This window comes from Bombyx mandarina, chromosome 05 (genome assembly GCF_030267445.1).
Source record: "Bombyx mandarina strain Sakado chromosome 05, ASM3026744v2".
NCBI lineage: Eukaryota > Metazoa > Arthropoda > Insecta > Lepidoptera > Bombycidae > Bombyx > Bombyx mandarina.
The window spans coordinates 9338776-9351874 of record NC_143212.1 but is presented as its reverse complement, the minus strand read 5'-3'; the positions used below and the strand labels follow the sequence as shown (position 1 = coordinate 9351874).

At 35.3% G+C, this 13099-nt stretch overlaps 2 protein-coding genes and 1 long non-coding RNA gene across 4 annotated transcripts; 2 read left to right on the top strand and 1 right to left on the bottom strand.

Moving 5' to 3' along the window:
• Positions 1–177: 177 nt before the first annotated feature.
• LOC114248438 (cartilage-associated protein) lies at positions 178–2402 on the top strand. Its single transcript, XM_028181683.2, has one exon. The coding sequence runs from the start codon at positions 483–485 to the stop codon at positions 1581–1583; it is 1101 nt and encodes a 366-aa protein (XP_028037484.2). The 5' UTR covers positions 178–482; the 3' UTR covers positions 1584–2402.
• Positions 2403–2767: 365 nt separating this feature from the next.
• On the top strand, positions 2768–10753 carry LOC114249583 (zinc finger protein 532). 2 transcript variants are annotated; one of them, XM_089727649.1, is made up of 3 exons: positions 2768–4104; positions 4935–5080; positions 7939–10753. In XM_089727649.1, exons 2-3 carry the CDS (start codon positions 4947–4949, stop codon positions 9677–9679), a joined length of 1875 nt encoding a protein of 624 aa, XP_089583775.1. In that variant the 5' UTR covers positions 2768–4104; positions 4935–4946; the 3' UTR covers positions 9680–10753. The 2 variants fall into 2 exon arrangements, with proteins under 2 accessions (XP_089583775.1, XP_089583776.1); XM_089727650.1 differs by lacking the exon at positions 2768–4104 and adding an exon at positions 4189–4519.
• Positions 10748–11608, bottom strand: LOC149502953 (uncharacterized). The gene is made up of 2 exons (XR_016323139.1): positions 11112–11608; positions 10748–10871 (listed from the first exon to the last, which is right to left on the bottom strand). It is a non-coding gene; the product is annotated as an uncharacterized LOC149502953 (long non-coding RNA).
• Between the last annotated feature and the right edge of the window lie 1491 nt (positions 11609–13099).

The window sequence follows — 13099 nt, the reverse complement described above, 5'->3', positions numbered from 1 at the left end:
TATAAATAACTGAAAGACGAACAAACAATTTTTACATTCGAACATTAACGAAAATTAAAAAAAGGGGGCCAAATTCAGTAAGCCATTATTTACTCAAACTCCAACAGGTCACAGTCGGTGTAAATCGGTCAAAGCAAAATGGCGGGAACACGAAGCGGCCGAAGCGCATAGGTACCTACCCAAAGAAATAATTACCTTCGGTTCTTTGCTTGCTTGCTTAATTCATGTTTCATTGCTAATGTATATTGTATAGCCAGCGAGATAACGAGTCCAACTCGAGTTATGGTGATTTCAACTCGAGCTTACTCGAGTTAGTCGTGTTGACCCCAGTTGACCCCATAGATAATAAATAGGTACATTTTATCTAAAACTACCATGGCTTTTTCTAGTTTGTAAAAAGCACAGAACACTGCACACTTCTACCGAAGGTAAAAAGCAAGGAGTTATTTTATAATAAGTAGTTTGGTAAAAAGTATGTTAAAATGAAGTTACTAATTAGAGAAATAATAATTGTCTTATTGTCGTTAATTGTTATCAATGAATCTGTTAAATTGTCGGCGGTAAAAAATAAATATCATAAAGGCGTGAAAGCATATACTGATGAGAGGTGGACTGAATGTATCGCTCAGTTCGAAGAATCTATCAGTTTATATAGAGTTTATAGAAAACGCATAATTAACTGTAGACTTAAATGTAACAGAAATCAATACAATTCAGAAATACAAAATAATATTGAAGATTTAAAAATTTATGAACTGCTTTTCAAGAAAACAGTGTGCCTTAAACAATGCATAGGGTCTGTTGCCGATACACATCTCCAAGAAGAATTTCAAGATATCATTCCAATAATGTCAGCTAGAAAACCTTTTGAGTATCTCCATGTTTGTTATTTCCAAATGAATGCTTTACCAAAAGCTGCCTCAGCAGCATATACATTTCATGTTGGACATCCAAATGATATCACGATGCTAAATAATGTCAAATATTACAGTCAACAACCAGAAGTAGATGTAAATGAGATAGAAGACTTGCTGATTGAAAACTTCATGATATATTACAAAAACGGTAAAGATGCTTACAATAAAAATGATTGGGAAAAAACAATAACTAATTTTGAAGAAGCTATCAAGGATTACTTTTCAGTGGAAAACAATTGCCGTGCAGAATGTGAATTGCAACCAGACCAACAGATATCTTCAGAGTTTTTCATAACAATTGCAAATAACATAGCATCTCTTTTACACTGCCAACAGCAATGCCAAGATATACTGAAAAAATTTAGCTATCAATCAGGAATAGAATTCCTTACTGATGTACTAGATTATCTACAGATTTCTTACTATTATACAAAAGATTATGAGGGTGCAGCTGAAGCGGTCTCCACTTATATGGTTATGATACCTGATGCTGAAGATATGATAGAAAACAAAAAATTCTATAGCTCGTTTGTAGATAAAGAAGCTTTTGTTAACAGATCTGATATTGTTTACTACTTTAAACGGGATACTTATGAAAAAATGATTTTGAATCTGTTTCACAAGGACAGTGATGAAGGTAGTTTTAAGATTAAAGATGAATTATAATGATTTATCCTTTTGTCAAACTAAAGCTATAGAAAAATAGTGCCTTAGATAGTATATATTTTTCGACATTATTTACCAAAGATGTTAGACCAGAGTGAAAGTGTCATATTTTTAATTTTATAATTTTTAAACAAATGAATAAAGAATTGCTTATTTCATTATCTTTTAAAATTTAAGATACTATCAGTTAAGGCAGGTGTTGGAATATCGGTTTGTTAACTTTAACAATTAAGAAGAAGAGTACTCTTACTCTCACTCCCTTACTTCTTACTCTCCTGTGGGTAAATTTTACTTTCTTTAAAAGTTGCCTAAAATAAGAAAAACTTATTTTATTTTGAAATGAACAAGGTGTTATAGATAATTTTATCTAATTTTTTTTTTGCTTTCTTATATAAAAAGATTAAATATGAAGAAGGATGGGGTAGCTGTTGTAACTATACTGAGACCTTAGAACTATTATCTCAAGGTAGGTGGCGGCATTTACGTCGTAGATTTCTATGAGCTCCGGTATCCGCTTATCATCAGGTGGACCGTGAACTCGTCCACCCGAATAAGCAATAAAAAAATTATATTTATAATAAATGAACATCATTACAATTACAATAATTTATAAGGCTAATACTAATTCTACAGAAAAGAATTTTAAAACGTGGTGGTTAGGTATTTATTTAGTTCATACAATAAATGTAAATAATTCATACGCAAAAACGGTTACATACGACACACAGCTCATAGCTGTCATTTTATTTTATACTTTTTTTAAGAATTTCATCCTAATTGACCACAGTGTCAAATAAATAAACTGCATTTAATCCGCTCTATTTTATTTTTATTAATTTAATTTATCGTTAATTGAAGATTTAATAACGGCGCCGCGGCGCTGTTATGAACGGTATCGCAAGAACCCAATTGCCATATTAAAAAAAATGGAAGAGGTATAAAAAATAAGTTGACGTCATACATTTTTTCATCTTCTTTCTAATGTGTATAATGTTGCTAGCGTACATAATTTCAATGATTAATGTATTTCTTTCCATAGCACTGAGTAGAGCTCTATAAAAAAATATCCAGTGCAAAAGCTTTCCGTGTAAGTCAAATATTTATAATACATGATTAAATCTACTGCTACCAAGTATCCATATTTTCCCTTTATATCATTTATATAATTCGAGAATTAGGAGCGTTTCTAAGTATTTACTTTCGATAGCTAATAACGTTATTAATACGCCCTTATTTATTCTGAACGAACCTACCAGTTCCTATTCCTATCTTCAAACTCGTATTCATCATCATCATCAACAGCCCACAGTCGTCCACTGCTGGACATAGGCCTCTCCCAATCCACACCACTGAGCCCGGTCTGCGGCTCTCCTCATCCACTTCTTGCCGGCCACCGTGCGGGGATCATCGCACCACCTAGCCGGGGGGCGTCCCATGTTACGTCTTTCGCTGCGCGGTCTCCACTCGAGAACCCGTCTGCTCCAGCGATCGTCAGTCCTACGGCATATATGGCCAGCCCACTGCCATTTCAGCTTGCTGACTCTTTGTACTATGTCGATGACTTTAGTTCTCTGTCGAATAATCTCATTCCGGATTTTATCCTTCAGAGAAACTCCGAGAATGGCCCTTTCCATGGCTCGCTGAGCGACTTTGAGCTGACGGACCAACCGTACTGTGAGTGTTCACGTTTCAGCTCCGTAAGTCATTACCGGTAGGACGCACCGGTTAAAAACTTTCGTTTTCAGGCACTGTGGGATGTGTGATGAAAAAACTCCAGTAAAGTAAAGACTTCGTATTCATGCACAGCTTAATTTCTAATGGTGGCTATCCACCTGAATATTTTATAAATTTTGTTGATTTCATGTTTAAATGATGTTATTCCTTTATTTTGGAAATCGAAGTGACCGTGTGCTAACTAGTAACGAGCCGGCAGGGTTTAAGCCCCGGCATAGTCGTAAAACTTACCCCTAAACTACGAATTTCGAAACGACCTAACAGATTTTATTGGAATTAGCGTGTGTCAAGTGGCGAATTGACTGTATTCCTAGCTGGGGAAGGCCGGTGCCATTCATGCTATTTATAAACAGGTTAGTACGTGTGAACATAAAAATCTTAATCTTTTATGATATGTTACTAGGTTAAAAAAGTACTTGTACTAAATTTATCTTAGGGTTTAAATCAAATAACAACTTAAAACATAACAAAATCAAATATACTTAGGGCGGACGTTAATTTAAAAAAAAGCTTTACTAGTAGTTTTGTAGACATTTACTAGTTTTACATTTCATGTGTGCTTAATATTTTGCTTTCATGTGTAGTCCTCTTAAATGTAAATAGAAAACGTACTTAAAAAATGGTTTAATTTATCATTAATTGTAAACAATATATTTTTATCTTGGCAATTAAATGATTTTTACTTCTGGCGATACTACAAGGAGGTAAATTTTGTCATCAGAGGTCGCTCCAAATCAATTTCAAAAGAAATTATTTATTAGTAAAGCGTATTTTTGTCTAAATTAAGGTAAGAATCAATCATAATAATAACATTCTTTCATAATTTAGAATTATACTCAAGGTGAAGCGATTAATTACTTGAGGTCGTAGATTTTGATTAATGACTTCAAATCCACGTGAACATTGTCCCTTTTCATGGAGTAACAAGTGAAGTAATAAACACTGCAGGCTAATGAACTATATCAAATTAGATTTGAACAAATCAACGGATATTATAGTGAAAAGAAACGTAACTGAAAGTATTCTGATATTTTTTTGGCGCATAAATCTTGTTAGCAGTAGGCGGCTAGTTGTAAATAATGATAAAATGAATTCAAGATTGCGATTTATTACTCAAAATTAAAAAAATCTATATTCAAGACTTAAAAAAATGCATTAACGATAAATTTTGATGAATGTCTTTAAATGTATGAATTAAGTTGGTAAATACCAATTTAATTATACTACCAAACAAAAATAATAAACTCACAAAAATATGTGCATATAATTATAATATAGTAATATGATTAAACTAGTATTTTTTTATTAAATCATACCCGTTTTTTACCTGAAACAAAAAGCTCTGAGACAGGAAATATGTCCAACTTGATCATTTGGGAAGCAGGGACGCTAATATGGACGTTTGAAATATAGTACAATGATCATTATGATGTACAATTTCAACCTTTTGTCTCACAGTGGGTGGTGGCATTCTTGAGATGATATCTATAGATTCTAGAAAAAAACTTAGACAGCCCATGATTAGACTTATCTCCTAATAATTCTAAAAATTAAGGTTTTGTTAAGATCCTGCATTGGAGTATTTATAATTATACTATTAAAACCTTTATATTACAGATATCGATTAATATGGGTACTACAGATTCTCACAATGATAGACTGAGTATAAAAAACATGATTTTCACAAAAGCTTTACCAAATTACACAATCCCAGTACCAATAACTGGCCACAAAGTATTTGGGTGTACTGATTGTGGAGACAAGTAAGTGTGTTTTAGCCAAAATCTGTATTAATATAAAATGTGTTCAACCATAATATATAATAAATACTTATTACCCTGTGTTAATTGATGCAATATAAAAATGAAAGAACAAAAACATTGGTTTTAGAGGTACCGGTGTGAAGCGGTTACTGGAGCCCAAAAATACATCACAGCATAAATATCTGCATCTGCTTAAATGAGGTTGAGATTTCAGTTATATTGTATAACAGTTGTCTCATATTTCAAACCTGAATGCATCACTGCCCCGTGACCAATTTCAGCATTACTTTACTTCCTATCTTTACTGGTTCGCAATAAATGATATTAACAGTATGATGATCGACTTACTCTATCAAAATCTTTGAATAGTATCAGTTCAAACTAACCTAATTATGGGGATTCATTGGAATCTTGAAAAGACATTACTTTACAATCAGTGTGCACTAGTGGTAAAGACTGTTGCTACTACTGGTTTCATTTTAAAATCATAAATGGTATAATAGAAAAGACATAGTCACATTTATGAGTTACATGTTTAATTAGCTAGGGTGAAGTTATCTCTATGTGTACTTAAACTTTGAGCCAGGAAGCCAACCTAAACTGCTTGTGTTAAGTTTGTTCAAGGCTTTCTGGACTCCGGCTTACTTTGAACATAAATTAACCATTCACTGCTACTGAACGTAATTTATCTTAAAAACGTGTTTTTGTGTTCTGGCTCTTAATGTTACATCATATCCAAGTATTGTAATAATTTCATATACATATATATGCATGCTAAATTTATTTTATTACTTTTACTTATTTGTTACTTTTTAATCTATCTGATACATGTTTTATATCTATTTTCAAATCATATCAAGACAAGTCATAACATTACATTTTTCTAGTAGATAGTATGTTTTCTACAGTCTTTTGTGTTTCAAGGTGAGTGTGACATGCATTGCACATGTTTAAGTTTTTTTTTTTTTTTTAAGTGACCTGCAGTTTGTGACATGTATACTGGTAACCACTCAACATCAGATGGGCCGTGAGCTTTTTTTTTCTACTTAAACTGATGGTCTTGAGAGCCCATATCAGCGTCACCGGGCGAGTAGGTGAGCTCACGGGGCTCAAATCTGACGTTGTTGCTAATACGAACCCTAGCAAGAGCCGTGCTTCGCAGAATCTACCACCGGATCGGAAACGCGACCCACTGAGAAGATCCGGCAAGAAACTCAGTGGGCTGTGTCTGTGGGTTAATTTACTCGCCGAGCTCATCGTCGCTTTTTTTTTAGTCCTACCTATGCTGATAGCCTTGAGTGGCTATTTCAGCTTCACCCTACCGTGTGTAGGTGAGCTCACGGGGCTCAAACCGGAGTGTTGCTAACACTGACCCTAGCAAGAGCAGTGCTTCGCAGAATCTACCACCGGATCGGAAACGCGACCCACTGAGAAGATCTGGCGAAAAACTCAGTGGGCTGTCTTTATGGGCTAATTCGCTCGTCGAGCCCTTCGTCGCAAGCGACGGGTTGGACGAGGACGGTGACCAGTGCTTGTGGTGCCTAAAAGCACCGTTAATGGATCGGGAGGATCCGTAATAACGTGAACTTCGTCGCAAGCGACGGGTTTGACGAGAACGATGACCGGCGCTTGGGATACCTAAAAGCACCGTTAGTGGATCGGGAGGATCCGAAATGATGCATAAATGAGCTCTTTCACTCACCCAATCCAATCAAAAAAGTAAATTGACACGGATAGTAAAAAAAGACTGCTCTGCTTTTTGTTTAGTTCAGTCATAACTATAAATTGTTAGAAAAGCCTATAGCTATTAGAGATTTTGATTTTTTTAACGGACATTTACGGATATCCGGCTGATGGTGGATCGGATGATGCTATGTTGAACTTCGGCGCCAAAGAGATTACGTCTTGAGGAAGGCGCGCGGGACAGCGTGAACTGTACGACTGCCCCGCAGAATGACTACCGACTAAACCCCAAAGAATACTCTCGGCCGACGCCCGATTCTCGCCCAAAAAGTCACTGAATCTATATAAAATATATATCTTTAATAAAATATAAATGTATAATATATATAAATGAAATTAATCATTAATGCCATACTGGACTGATGATAAGTGATTAATTATGTTATGACAGCTAATCTCTTAGTTCATAAGTTCATAAAATGTATAACATCGACATTATTTTTTGCTGAGATGGTCTATAGGTCAGTGGAGAGTGACACCGGCTAATTTTATATATTCGATTGAAAATTGGTCATCATATTATGAATTTTTTTTATAGGTACTGAATATATCAAAATTTATCACAATATTTGATAAGTTAAACTAGAGGAGTACGCACTTTTAACGTATTTTTAAAAATCAAATATTGACGTAGGTTCATAAAATCATTAAGATTTTTTTTTCTATTTTTTTTTGCCACACTTTCGGTACTTTTGTATTAGGACCTTGTCGCAGAATTGAAATAGGTTTTAATTGAATAGATGAACAACCCACTTGGCTACTTGGTGTTATATGCATAAAGGAGTCCATATACATTAGGTCGTTATGACACCACTTACCTTGAGACACGAAGTAGAAGTTTCATTTAATTTTGCTATTAATAATAAGGCAATATAATTGAGAGAAATATAGGGTTCGCCAAATAGCATTTAATATATTTTATTAGATTGACTTTTATTTCTATCTCTGTAACGGTATATTTTAATGTAATTTTCACCAACTTTAGACGTCCAATTAACTGTAACAATCTTCACAGGCATCAAGGATCAATGACTGACCGACAATGAATGATCAATAATATTTATATGATGTACCTGTCGAAGTTTTTAAAATTGGAATTACTTTTTTTGTTTCAGATTCGTCTTTGAATCCAGCTATAATGATCACATCAATCGAAGATCTGTCCAAATCAGTTACATGTGTCGTCATTGTGGTTTTCCCAAAATATTCTACAATAGATGCAATTTACTATTTCATATACGTTCGCATTCATTTAAAACAGCTACGATAAATGTAACAGACTTGAGAATCGATCCGTTACCCCTTTCTTTTTATAATATGGATCTGATTAAAACACAAGGAAGTGACAAGCCCGACCAAGTTACACAACCAAACCCACGTAAACAATGTGTCGTACTAAATACATGTTTTGAATGCAAGAAGAATATTTCCATGGCGAATTCCGCGTATAAAGACCGCGCCAAACATTTTATGGAATTTACTAATGAAACTTACACTTGTCCAATTTGCCTTTTCACTTTGCCAACTGTTTGTGGCCTTAAAGCACATCTACGTCTGCATTTAAAAAGTCCTCCCTTTTACTGTCCAGAATGCGGTATTCATATCTCAAACAAAAACGTGAACTATCCTTACAACCATGACTGCGAGGGATTTAAAATGATGAGAGCCACCGCTAGACTGCAGTGTCCAGTGACCAAATGTAATCTTTTTCATCCAAACGACTTTAAACAACACATGAAACAAACTCATTTAAAAAAAGTTTATAAATGTCAATTTTGTGTTGTGGCATGCTTTAATGAAGTAACTATGGCCAAACATCTAAAGATCCACAACATGGATAATAAGGCATTAATATTTTATCAATGTGAACTGTGTCCAGGTAGACTGGTACTTCATAATCTAATAGAAAGTCATTTAGGGAATCACATTCAGAACAATGTCTATCCATGTTGGACTTGTGGCGCTGTTTGCAATGACGCAATTGCTTTAATTAATCACTACACAAGGAAACATAATGATAAGGCACCGAATATTGCAAAAATAGTAGCTTCAGTCATTAATGAAACTAGAACACAACTAGGAAGTCATCGAATATATCGCGTAGTAAAAAAATGTGACCATTGCCACAGAAGTTTCATTTACAAATGTCAATATGATGAAATACCGATTCTACCAAATTTGTGTCCATATAAATGCACTAAAAGCTTAAAGATGCAATCGCAAAATACTGATTCAGACAATGATGGTAATTTAATCTGCTACATGTGCAAAATGGTTATATCTGAAGATTGGAAGCAAATTAAAAAACATTACTCGATTCATCACAATAACATTAGATGCTTGGATCTTAAAATAGATCTGCCTCGCATAGATTTAGGCAAGTATTTAAAGAAAAGGAGCTCGAAGCAGACGTCTAATAAAGAAAAGTCAAACCCCAGGATTAAAAGAAGCAAACGCCTAGGAATGAAAATGACCAAAAAAAGAGTTTTCAAAAGCAGTTATGGATGTAACATGTGTAGTGACAAGTTTGAAAATAAAAACCTCTTAGAAAATCACCTAAAACTCCATAAAGATACTCTTATGGCATACCAATGTATGGAATGTGGACAAAGTTTTGCCATGAAACCATCTTTCTCAACACATTTGTTACTGGAACACAAAATAATGAATGTTGACGATTATATTCAAAACAAAAAGTGCTTTAATGGAGATGCATTAGTAACACAGCAAATGAACGTCCCCTACGAAGAGCTATTTTCAGAAAACCAGTGCAAAATTTGCAAAACTCTGTTTGAAAGTAAAGAAATTTTGGAGAAACATCAATGCTCACAGTCTGGTAGTCTTAGTCAAAGATAAGATTATGTGGAAGACGAAACCAATTTAGGCAGGCCCTTATCGAGAATCACGAAGCTGGGAAATCATAATAGACCATTATCCAATAAGCTATCATTATCGGTTTAAAAATAGCCAGTATTTTGAAAAAGAATCTGGTGTAGGTATGGTAGGTACTATTTTGCATGTTGTTAATAAAGTTTTCTTTATCACATCATAGGGGATTCATTATCCTAAAGTGCTCGCCAATAGATTAAAGACAGCCCTGAATGTATGTAGAATCAATTTATTTTTATCTTTGATTATTGAATGTCCATACAGGATGTAGTTCGTGAAATCATAAATGGTAGTTACAAAATGTGATTGTTAGGAAATCATTTCACTGAAACTACAGTGAAGTTAATTAAATACTATTGTACATATAATAGTCAAGGAGCAAGAAGGGGAAGTGTTCATAAATAAAATAACATGAAACTAAACAGAAAATTAGAATATCTTGAAAATGTTTATAGATTGCCCCTATTACGAAGTTCATGTCAAACTTATGACTGAAACAGACGTAATCTATCTTTGTAAATAAAAATACTTAAATGTTTATATGTGTGCGTTCCTAAATTGTTCATGAAAACTCATAATTGTTATGGATACTCCAGGTAAGGTTTCTGTCATAGTACCAATGATGTTATAGTAAAAAGAGGTAGATACGTTATATTAGTACTAATACGAAGTCAAGCTTGTCCGCGGCGTATGTACCTATATATATTTATAAACACACTAAACTATACGATATTATGCGGACGAATTAAATCGACAATTAGTTGATGATAATATCATATAGCCGCGTGAGCAGAGTTAACTTGACAAGGTTGTAATGTGTGAAAAAGATAGCATGCTAATTAGCAAGACCGTAAACAAGACGGATATATATTAAACAGTGTCGTTGCGATGTCACGACTTACTTCATAGATTAACAATTAAAATGTCACAGAATGAACATAAAATTGTTTGATGCCTACGGTTTAGTAAGTAGAATTGATATAATAATATTTAAAATGAGCTCTTGCTATTCTTTTAAGAAATAAAACAGCAATGGACAAATAATTTTATTTTTTTATTTTCATTTAGTTCATTATTATTTGGCCGCCAATCCTCTTCATGTCTTTGTCTACGTACAATATTTATCCATTGGTTACACCTTAATTCATTTGCCGGAAACCTTTAAAAATAAAATCAAATTTGTTAATTCATTTCTCGGTTGTTGTGAGCTAATGTGTAGGCAATATCATGGAAATGTCCTTTCTGTTACATTACTCTTTTTAATCTTGACAGACATCTCTCTTACACTCTGTGACCGGAGTGTATGCCGTCGCACTCGAGCCTTTTTTAATAAATTTAAGCTAATATTTTGGATTTCTTAAACAATATAAAAGCAAATCAATTTAAAATTAATACTTACGCATGACATGTCATCCCTAGACTTTTAGGAGTCTTACTTGTATAGTTTCTACAGTGTCGCATAACACAGGACGGCATTTTAGAGAAATTTCGCGGAACAAAAAACACAGTCAACGTTACCAATGCTTTCACCACGAGACTAAGCTTGAGTGCGCTTTTTTTTTTTTTTTTTTCCTACCTATGCTGATAGCCTTGAGAGGCTATTTCAGCTTCACCCTAACGTGTGTAGGTGAGCTCACGGGGCTCAAACCGGAGAGTTGCTAACACTGACCCTAGCAAGAGCAGTGCTTCGCAGAATCTACCACCGGATCGGAAACGCGACCCACTGAGAAGATCCGGCGAGAAACTCAGTGGGCTGTGTCTAGGGGTTAATTCGCTCGTCGAGCCCTTCGTCGCAAGCGACGGGTTCGACGAGGACGGTGACCGGTGCTTGTGGTGCCTAAAAGCACCGTTAATGGATCGGGAGGATCCGTAATGACGTGTACTTGAGTGCGCTAATTAGCTCAGTTTTAAGCTAAGCGTCCACAGGTCGGTATCGTACGCATCGGACGCATCGCATCAACCGCATTATTTTTTCATACTGCGTCCACTGTATCGGCAGCGATCGGATTGCTGACGCAAGTACCAGCAATCGGATTGCCGATGCCAGTTTCATTCGGATTTTCTTAGTGATCGAGCTGTGTTTGTGAGAATGGAGGAAAGCGAACAATTATTTGTCATTATTGCTTGTTTGTTAGCTGAAGAAGAAGAAAATACAGGAACATCTAAAAAAAGAAAACATAATATCTGGATACACGATATATTCAAGAAGAGATCGGAACATGGAGAATACCACGCACTATTTCCTGATCTGTTAAATGATGACATCAAGTTTTTCCAATATTTTCGGATGTCTCAAGCTAAATTCAATTTTCTTGTTGACATCCATCCACAAATGGCGGATGACGCGGCGCGAGCGCGAGGAGTGCGTCCACTGGTCGGCATTCCGTATGACGTCATCGGCACGCATCGCAAAAGTTGCCTCTCGGAGCATTAGTGTCGGCATTGCCGATGTGCGATCCGTACAATGCCGATCAGTGGACGCACTTGTATGACTTTCTATACAAAGAATACTACGATCCGTTAAATGCGATGCGTCCGATGCGTACGATACCGACCTGTGGACGCTTAGCTTTACGGCGCCACTTTACGAACTCAAGTAACTTATCTACCTCTTTTTACTATAACATCATTGCATAGTACCATTAACGTACGAAAGGTGCCGAGTAGTTATGAAATCTATCTTTTTAATACAATTAGCGATAGTCACAGCGCTGCAGCGTAGCGTGATCGGATGTCGGTATTCTAATATAATATGCGTGTTATCAACTTGCAGACATTCACTGCTATATCTTATGCTTTCCTTGCTAAGGTTCTCTACTATGACCGGTCCTGCGCTGTCCGCACCCAGCGCATACTTGTGACATCCAACTGATCGCCAATCTATGTTCTGCGAGGCCTATCTACGGTTCTGGTACGCGATTGCCATTCGAAAACTTTTTGGCCACAATGACTATCAGTTCTACGAGAAATGTGCCTTACACAATTACTTCAATTACCTCGGTTTTACCGCCAATTTTCTTATTCTTCATTCGATCGCGCAAAGTAACTTCATGGTTGTGCGGTCTGGAAAAAGAAGGTAACGCCTTCCCGTCTCCGGCTTTGGGCGTAATAAGAGGCAAATATGGAAAAAGGGCATTTTTCTCTTTTTGTGCTTTTAACGTGACCAATAAGTTAGTTCATAGGTTTATAACCACATTTTGGGTTTGGGTACCCTTTACACGCTGTATTATTTCATTATTTTTCTGTATCTCCACTATTACTGATGTCTTCGGTGGTAACAAAATAGAATACATATTATTACATGATAGACCTCATAGGACAATACTTTAAAAAAAATACTTTGGTTAATCTACTTTTTAAAAAAAAAAAAAACGGGAAAGTTGATTA